Source organism: Sus scrofa, chromosome 12, assembly GCF_000003025.6.
Source record: "Sus scrofa isolate TJ Tabasco breed Duroc chromosome 12, Sscrofa11.1, whole genome shotgun sequence".
In the NCBI taxonomy this organism is placed as follows: Eukaryota; Metazoa; Chordata; class Mammalia; order Artiodactyla; family Suidae; genus Sus; species Sus scrofa.
In genome coordinates this window covers 5,398,083-5,407,702 of record NC_010454.4, presented here as the reverse complement: position 1 = coordinate 5,407,702, position 9,620 = coordinate 5,398,083, and the positions used below count along the sequence as shown (strand labels likewise).

At 59.5% G+C, this 9,620-nt stretch overlaps 1 protein-coding gene across 1 annotated transcript in view; it reads right to left on the bottom strand.

Annotated features, from left to right (window-relative positions):
• The window catches only part of SRP68 (signal recognition particle 68), a 34,138-nt gene continuing 29,729 nt past the window's right edge, over positions 5,212–9,620 (bottom strand). Inside the window, exons 13-16 of the mRNA XM_005653867.3 lie at positions 8,508–8,637; positions 6,921–6,996; positions 6,428–6,480; positions 5,212–6,000 (exon numbers count right to left, since the gene is read on the bottom strand). Of these exons, the coding sequence (XP_005653924.2) occupies positions 5,773–6,000; positions 6,428–6,480; positions 6,921–6,996; positions 8,508–8,637 (487 nt within the window). The 3' untranslated portion in view covers positions 5,212–5,772. The remainder of the gene's footprint in view (positions 6,001–6,427; positions 6,481–6,920; positions 6,997–8,507; positions 8,638–9,620) is intronic.

Here is a 9,620-nt window from a genome sequence, read left to right as displayed (position 1 = left end):
GCCCCAGAGATTAAGACAAACTGATTCAATGCAAGAAAAACAAGAGCTGAATTCCCGGCGTGACTGCCTAACGTCAAGTCCAATCAGGCCCCAGCTCCCCGGACAGGGCCGACGCGCAGGAAGCAGGAACAGCCAGGCCTCTGAGGCGGCTGCCACTGCGGGATGCTCCTACTGAGATGGCAGTGACCCTGGCCCCCGAGACAAAGGCACAGGACAAAGAAAGACGCAGGGTTTTAACTACCCGAGGAAAAAAAGTGAGTTGTTCACTTAGAAGGCAGGGATGGGGTGGACTGCTCTGACCCCCTGCACTGTCCCAGCCCCTGCGGCCCTGGAGCCCTGGATACGTGGCCAGTCTTAACTGAGAGGTGCTGAAGGTGTGAAATTCACACCAGACTTCAAAGACTTGGCATGAAAAAAAGGACGTAAAATATCGCGGTAATTGGTTACAGGTCAAAATAATCTTTTGAAGATAAAAAGATATTTAAAAAGTGGATTTAAAAACCGGATTTCACCTGGTGCCTGTTCAGTGCGTTGGCTGCTGTGAACAGCAGCGGTTTATCGCTCGCAGTTCTGAAGGGCGTGCTCAGCCAGTGTGCTCTGCGGGGTCGCGGGTCCTCGCGCTCTCATGTGGTGGAAAGGGTGCTATTTTTACTTAAAGTGGCTGCTGGAAAATTGAAATTTGTGGCATTATAATTCTATCGGATGGCCCTGACCTTCAAGCCAGACCTGGTGCTGAGTTTCAGCCTCCCCAGGCCTCGGCCACATCGCGTCCTTTTGAACCCGGCAGGGGGCCCAGACCTGGCTCTCGTCCTGCCCCCTGCGACCCACCCCTGGCCTGGCACTTGCTTCCTCCTCTGTGGGTCCCAAGCCTCCTGCCAGTGCTCTGCCACCTATGACTTTTTTTTTTTTTTTTTAGGGCTGCCAAGCTGAGTGGGAGGGCAAGGTCGAGGCTGCCTGGGGTGTTTGTCCCTCCTTGGGCAACAGTGCCTGGCCCTGGCTCACCATGGGACCAGTGCCGCTAAGGCCCACAGCTCCAGGCCGGGGCGGCAGCCTGTCTCACAAGCCACCCCTGCACCCACAGGTCCGCAGCCTGCCCACTCTCCCTCGGGAACTGCTAGGCCTCACGTTGCCCAAGGGCTCTAAGCTCTCGTCACCTTGAAGACAATGACTAGCCTTAATAGCCAGGTCTGGGGACCTGTGGCCCTATTGTAGAGAAGTTCAGGTTGGATGGAGGCGGCTCACTAGCCATGTCCTTTGCAAGGTCAAAGGTCTAGCACAGCAGCTGGGGAGGGAGGTCTAGTGCTGCACTGAAGCAGCAGGGGTTCTGCCTGCACCAAGTCCTGCTCACCGGTTGAGGAAGAAAAAGGTTTATAAAACAAACAGAGAGAAAGAACTAATATGTTTTCGTAGCTGAGGGGCAGGCCTTCCTAATCAGTCTTTATGGCCAGGAAACAGGAAACAACAAAGGGCAGCTCATCAGACTCAAGCTGTTGTCCTAATGATGCTGCTGAGACCCAGCAGGACCCAGCTGGGGAGGGGATGGGAGGGAAGAGGTAGCGGGGCGCCCAGAGGAGGAGGCGGCTGGCTGGGCGGGGGGCGGGGGGGGGGGCTCCTCACCTCTGCCCTGTGGGCCCAGCTCAGCGCACGGCAGCCTGGACCCTGGCGCAGACTGTGTGGCTGCAGGGAGCAGGAGAGCCTGTTCTAGAGATTCTGCCCTAGCCGGGTGGGGGCCCCTCCCTCAAAGCCCCAAGACAGGGCTCAGGGGTGAAGGGCGCCTACAGGCGGCCGTGGAGGGAAAGGCGGGGTGTCCCAAGGCCAGCGCCACCCGTGGGGAGTGAAGGGAAGGAAATCCATCTCTCGGGGTCTCCTAAGGACTAAGCCCTCCGCCTGTCAGGGACCGAGACGTCCTCGTGTCCCGCCCCCGCCACCTCCACGCCAACACGAGCCCAAACTACCAAACATCAGCAGCTCTCAGGGGTCGTTACCTGCCTGCTGGAGCTGCACTGCCTCTTGGCAGATCTTTGAGACAAGTTCAGCCTCACAGAGGAGACGTGGTTCTCTTCCAAGAACCACGGACTGAGCGTGAGGACACAGAGTTGCAGGTAATAAAGGTCAACAAGACCGCCTGCTGAGAACAGGGGCCCCCGAGCCACGAGGCTCCCTTTCCAACGCGTTTACAAGCAGCGCGGCGGGTGGGGCGACGGAGAAACCCCGCGGCCGCTGCCTCGCTCTCTGCAGGTCTGGGCACCTGTGCGACACGGCCTGAGAGAGCCGCCACGATCCTGCCCCCAGAGCCAAAGCGGTGAAAGCAAATCTTAACTCCTTAGATCACAGCCCCTCGGCAGCTCAAAGGGTGAAGGGTTCCCGAACGCGCTCCGTTAGGATTCATCGTCTGAGGTCGTATTTCCACTTGTACCAACTACTAACACGGCTCCAACACTCAAGAGCCTTGACTATGCCAGACGGTGCCCACATGGAGGGCAGAGCCCAGCAGCGAGGGGGGCAGGGGGGTCACACCGACGCCCACGGTCTCCAACAGCTAACAGACCCGCAGCTGATGCTGTCGGGAGGCAGGCGCCTTCCAACCTCTGTCTTGCAACATCGGTACATTTTAGAGTTAAATCTGGTTTCCATCTTCTCTGGAGCAACAAGGGCCTTCAAAACAGAGCAAAAAGACCCTGATACATGTTTTTGCTCTCTTTGGACGTGTTCCTAGACCTCTGAAGGCTCCAAGCTTCTCCAGGCTGCAGGCAGTGATGTGCTGTTTACACTTGTGTGATCAATTCGCGCGTGGGCCGAAGGGATGCTGAGCGCCGGAGAGAGAAGCATCGCCAACAGCGGTGACAGCCAACAGAGCCCAGCTGCTGCCTTGGAGTCCCTGGAGCTGGGCCTCCTCTCCTGGGGCCGTGAGGCCATCGCCCCAGCTGCGGGAGGAAAGACCGGCGAAGGCCCAGGGCCACCACAGGCTGTCACCTCACGGCCATGGTGAAAGGCTCAGGCTGCCACCAGAGGCAGGAGATGGAACCAAGGCCGGCAGTGTTTTACATGCCACAGGGAATCCAAGAATTCTCACCCTGTCTAATGGAGAGCTGGAGGGCACAGCAAAACCACGCACACGAAGAGGGGAAACCCGGGGGATGGGCGGAGGAGGGCCTGTCCAGACCCAATGCCTTACGGCCCTTTTCTCTGGCAGAAGCCACAGAGCGAAAGGCGACACACGTGGCCAATCGCGTCCTTCCCACCCAAGGGTCAGAAGACCACCCTCCAAGTTCCCACATGGACCTTCTACCCGGTGGACTTCACCTGCTAACCCTGCTCATCAAGCCACCACCCGACAGATAAAACACCGCTGACACAGCCGCGCCTGGGCGTGTCCTACGAACCCAGGCTCAGCAGAGCTTCCCGCATCTCCGGATCTGTGGGGACAGAAGACTCCTCCAGGGCCAAACCCTGCCGCCTGACCGACCGACCCACAGCCCATCCTGTGGGAGGGACAAGAACCCGCGGGAAAGACCCACGGAAGCAGGGCGAGCGTCCAGGCCCTGCTCACAGCCGAGGGACTCACTGCTCCCCACCCGGGGCGGCACGAGCAGGCGGCCTCCGCGGCTCTGTTCTGGGAACCCAGCAGCAGTGCCCAGGCCTGACTCTGAACCCGCTCCCACGAGAGGCTGCGGCCGCCTCGCAGGCCCGAGGACAGGCCGGGGTCTCCACGACACAGCCTGTTCCATGTCTGGGGTGGCATGGGAGGGGATGTGGGCGCTGGGCGAGACCTCGGCCCTGCCGCGTCTGTCCTCTTATGTAAATGTGTGCCTTAACTATGACACATGGCCTGTCACAGCCTCGCGGGCTGACACCAGCCGCCACTACTCAGAGCAGCCAGCAGGGACACGCGTGGAATTTTCAGTGTGTTCATGAGAAAGAAAAAGCTTGGAAAACCTTCCGTCAAGATGACCGACAGGATTCCGGCTCCCCCGATGCCAGCCCCCAAGAGTGAAAGGACCTGGAGCTGTGAGCCGGACACAGGGACAGCGGCCCAGAAGCCAGGAGGAGGCACTTCTCCAGCCGCGGCCCCACCTCCCAGTGTCTCAGACCCGGAGCCAGCAGCCCGCAGCGGGGCCCTGAACTGGGCTGACACTGGAGGACTGCCCGGCCGTGGCCTTGGCCCAGGTCGGCAAGAGGAGGCAAAGGAGACGACGTGGACAACCGCCCTGGTGCTGCCAAGGGCACCGGGGAGCTGGACGAGGGGGAGGAGGAGGAGGAAGGCCCCTGGCACCCCCACCTCAGCCCGTCAGGAGCACTGACCGGGCCTGCAGAACCCAAGTCCAGGACCTCAACCTAAAGCCCTCTGAGGAAGGAGGCAGGGAGAGCAGGAAGACACCCCTAAGCTGTGGGGAACAGACGAAACCTCAGACTAAAAACCCGCCAGCTTCCCGAGGCTCCTTGACACAAGCAAATCCTGGGCAGAGATGTGCTCTCCGAGCCCCGGAGCCCCCGCCAACTCTCAGGTCCAGCGCTGAGGTCCGCTGCGCCTGCCCAGCCCCATCTCCTGCCGTGCGGTGATGCCCTCCCGAGGCTCGCTGGGAAAGAGGCACCTCTGAGCCCACAGTGGGTCTCACGCACTGCACACACCTCAGTTTAAGTCACTGCGACTGCCTGCTCTCCGGCATTGCTTTTGTGACGACTGTAATCGATACACTAGAATTAGAAAAGAGCAGCTAAAGGGAGTTCCTGTCGTGGCGCAGCAGAAAGGACCCAACTAGGATCCACGAGGAAAGTTTTGATCCCTGGCCTCACTCAGTGGGTCTGGGATCTGGCGTTACCGTGAGCTGTGGTGTAGGTCACAGATGAGGCTTGGATCCACGTGGCTGTGGCTGGGGTGTAGGCCGGCAGCTGCAGCTCCAATTCGACCCCTAGCCTGGGAACCTCCAGATGCCAGGGGTGTGACTCTAAAAAGCAAAATAAGTAAATAAATGAATGCAAATTCTTTTAAAAAAAGACCAAAGAAAAAAAGAGATAAGGAAGGAAAGTGAAAAGTGATTAAAATATAATGGCATCCAGACCCCGCAGCTTGGGAGTCTTTAGGCACAGCGCCTCTGACACTCTTACCCAGCATCAGACAGACCCAGGCTGCCGGAGCTCAGGATCCAGGGGGCCGGAAGCCCGAGCAGAACCGGGACCGGCCGTGAGGGCATGTAAAGAATGGGCACAGTACCCAGAATCTTTGCCTTTTAATATAAGATTTGTTTTCATCATTTCTGAGGGTAACATATTTCTTCTAAAAATAGAGCTCTTTGCTTGTTCGGAAACGTCTTCACTTTCACTTGGAGGGAGGGGAATAAGGCTGACTGTAATTCTGGGGCGACGCTGCAGTGTTTCCCAGTCATGGGCAAACTCCTCAAGGGGGCCTGGACGCTCGCAGCAAGGCTGAGTTCATTTCACATCCATGGTACTGAAGCAACAGGACAACACATTCAAGTCCCCATCCGTGCCTGGCGGGGCTCCCCACCAACATGTCACTGACCGCGGGCGCAGGGGCCCCGCCCCGGGAGGTCTGGGGAGGACCCCAAACGTTTACAGAAGCCGACAGGGCGCCCCCCAGCACAATGGTTACGAATGGAAGTGTACACCGCACGAGACACAGGAACGCAGGGCTGAGCCTGTCACACTCCCGCCCTGGGCCAACGCAGACCTGGATTTAACAGACGGACCCTGCTGGCGTTTCTCCCAACACAGACCCAGCGTCAGGCTCCCCTGCCCCCAGGAAGAGCCTGGTTAGCTCCTGAAGCCAAAGATGCCCTTGATGTATCCGGCGAGGCCGCTCTTGGTCTTCTGCTCCAACTTGTCCTCCAGGGGTGGGAAGGCCACGTGGTTGAGGGCCAGGTCAAAGAAGAGGGGCTTGCAGGGGACGGGCTGGAATCCCGGCGGGAAGTGCACGAGGTTGGCTTGCTTGGTGACGAGGGAAGGGTCCAGGCAGAAGGTCTCAAACCGCTCCACCAGGGGCTGGAAATCAGATCAAAGGCAGAAACCCCAACGTCCGTCACAGCCTGGACATCGCGACGTGTCCAGCCCCCAGTTCAGAGCTCACGTGTGCCCCCCACAACCCCTAACCCCCCGTGAGGGGCTCTCACATGCCCAGTTTATAGCCGAGAGTCACTGAAACCTGGAGAGGCTGAGAGAGGTGGCCCGGGACTGGGGCACGGGCCTGTCAGAGTCGGGGCTCCCAGGCACAGCAGGTCCCTGGCCTCACTTGGGACCATCTGGATGACACCTAAGAAACCGTACAGAGGCAGCCTGCGGGGCCTGAGTAAACGGAGGGGGAAGCGGGGCGTGTCCTGAGGAATCGAGGGTCCTCTGGGCTTCCAAGGGGCCCACATTCCTGGTCTGTCAGGAACCCCTCAGGCCCTCAGCAGCCGCAGCCCAGACTCACCTTGTTGTCCTTGACTTGGGACGAGGTCTCCGTTTGCTGGGGGTCATTTGTATCTGAAAGAGTCACAGGATTCAGTAAGAACAGCGACTCGACACAACGGACACGAATGAGGACCTATGGCAGGTCTGGTTCCAAACCCCGAGGGCAAAGGTGTGCGGGGAGGGAGCCTCTCTCTCCCGAGTCCAAACCCGGCAGAGAATTGGCACAGGTAACAACGCTAAACCCCGGGACAAGGCCGTGACCCCAGTGAAGCGAGCCCGGCTAAGTGCGAGACACCAGCAGGCGGGAGGGACCGCTCACACAGCAGCTTCTCTCAATTCTTCTGCTCGACTCAGTGACTTAGCGCGGCAGATGCAACGGCAGGAGAATATTACAATCTTACGGATTAACCACAACAACCCCTTCCAGTCTGAAAACAGCGGCATGGGGGCAGGAGCAGAGGGCAGCAGCGCGGCAGTCTGGGGACGCGGCGGCCAGGACGGCAGGTGCTCACCCAGGATGGCGGCCGCCTGCAGGCAGCACTTTTCCGACCTCACTTGCGAGATGAGCTCCAGCACGTCAGGCAGGTCCTGCAACAATCGGGAAAACGCAGACGCGTGAGCACAGCAAACGGACCTGGGTGGCCCTGCTGGGATGTTCTCGGGGTTTTAGACTTTCAAGACGGCTCTCCCTATTTAAAAGAGCACACACACAGAATGAGCCTGTTTCAAAGAGGGCAACCTATGCCGCGGCTTCAGTGACAGCGTGTGGAGATGGTGACGACTGGACGACACCAGCAGCAAACGCATCGGACCCGACCCGCTCTGTTCCAGGCACGGCTCCGCGCGGTTCGCCAAGTGCGAGTTCCCTCGCCGCGGTCGTCTGCGGGGTCCACACCTGCCCTTTACAGGCGAGAAGACGGACGCCCAGGGCGGCGGCAGGGCAGGGATCCAGGGCCCTACCCCGCGACCCCGCCCGCCTCAGCCTCACTCGGCAGAACTGGGGACGATCAGAGTAGGTCTGGGTACTGGGAAGCCCTCACGCCTCTTGTCCCTGTCACCTCCCCCGAACCACCCGGCCCGGGGGGTCAGATGAGCTCCCGTAAACCTTGCCTCTGTCCTCTCTCCGAGACAAACCGTCCCCACGGGTCTGCCTCCACAGTCCGCCGGCACCCCTTCCGCTGATCCTGCCACACGGGTCACCCCACCCTCTGCCCACGCCCACCTCCCACGGCCCCCTCGTCGTCTCTCCTCCTGTATGCGGACGGGGCTCCCCCAAGCAGGTCTCAGGGCTGTGGCAGAACCACAGGCCCTGGGCAGGTCTCTCCCCACCCCACCCCCAAGCCCGTGCTGTCCCGGCAGACACAGGACGCCAACGGCAGACCCAGCTGCTCGCATACTGGCTGTGACACCATCTGTGACAGTAACCTTAGCCCGCTTCTCCCAACAGTCTCCACTCGTCAGATGCACAAGGATTCCCTGGGCGAGGGCTTTACGACTCTCTGTATCCTCACAGCCGTCTGCAGCTTCAGGTCCGTAAGACAGACCGGATCAGCATGTAAGCCTCGATATCCACATACCCGAACCGCCAGGGGTCTTGCTAAAAGGCACTTCTGGACTCAGTAGGCCTGGGGCAGGGCCTGAGAACTGGTGTTTCTAGCCAACTCCCCAGTGCTGCTGCTGGTCAGGCACACTGTGTGTGGAAAGGCTGCACCAGTGGTTCTCAGCTTGGCTGCGGATTAGAATCACGGAGGGGCCATGAGAAGCCCCAGTGCTCAGACCAGATCCCACTCCAGTCAGAACCGGCATCTCGGACGGCGGCACCCAGACATCCACCTTTTAAAAAATCTTTTCAAGTGACTGCAACACGCAGCCGGTCTGAGGCAAGGACTCCAGGGCGGTTTTAAGCAGAGGAAGGCTGTCCTCCTTAGAACCTGAGCTCTCGGGCCCGGAACACGGCCAGGAATCACCGCCTGCGGCTCCCAGGCACCCGGGACTCACCCCGCCCCACGGCTGACAGGGCAGGACCGGTCTGAGAAGGCGTCGGAGCCTCGCTGCACAACCGCTCAGGGCTTGGAAGCAGGGGGAGGCCGAGGGCTCACCTTGAGGCTGTTCTTGAAGGCGCCGGCATCAGAATTCACTTCGTCTGCATATTTCAGGACCCTGTCATACAGGACAAGGGCTTCGCTCCACTTCTTCACCAGCACGTAGGACTGAGCGATGAAGAAACATCTGACGCGGAAGGAAAAGGGCCACAGTGTCCTTAAGCGACAATCACCCAAGATCAAGGCTTTCCTCGCTGTTTAGGCCAACGTGTGGAGCTCCTTAACCCCGGGGTCCCTGCCCGAGACGGGAGATCCCGCCACTCTCCACGTCCAAGTGTGCAGGCTTCTCTGCTGCCTCTGCTCCCCCATCAGAGGTGACAATGCGGGTCCAAAGCTGACCCACTGTCTTTTCCCTACTGGCTGACTCTGTGAAGATGGCGGTTCCTAAAAGGCACAGGGAGGGAGCCGGAGGCAGGCAGGAGGCAGGGATGTTGCCCGGCTGATATAAACCCGCCGCTCGCTGCCCACACAGGTAGGTCACTACTGTTCATCTCTGCTTAACTCCTTCTCTCTCTCTTTTTTGTTTTTTTGCTTTTTAGGGCCATACCTGCAGCACAAAGAGGTTCCCAGGCTAGGGGTCGAATCAGAGCTACAGCTGCTGGCCTACACCACAGCCACAGCCACGCAGGATCCGAGCCATGTCTGCGACCTACACCACACCTCACGGCAACGCCAGATCCTTAACCCACTGAGAGGCCGGGGATGGGACCCGCAACCTCATGGTTCATAGATGGATTCATTTCTGCTGTGCCATGACGGAAACTCCTGCTTATCTCGTTCAAAAACCAACCCCAGAGAACGAAACCTCTTCCTAACAGAAATTACTCCACTGGGATCTGCAGGGCCTGAGCGCTGCAGGCCCCTGACGGGAGCCAGAGAGCAGTGGGGTGCTGGCCAGGAGAGGAAGAGCAAAACCACGCCAGGCTCCCCGGTGCTGTTCCGTCCCCTCCCCTTCTTGCCAGTCCACTCCCACGTTACGCACGGGAAGCCGAAAGGCTGCGCTTTCTCCCAGTTCAGTTCAGGTGTCCTGAACCAGCTGCTCTGGTTCTAATTAACGCCTTTCCCAACACTTGTCCCTCGGTCCCCGGGAGGAGGGAGGAAGCGAAGATG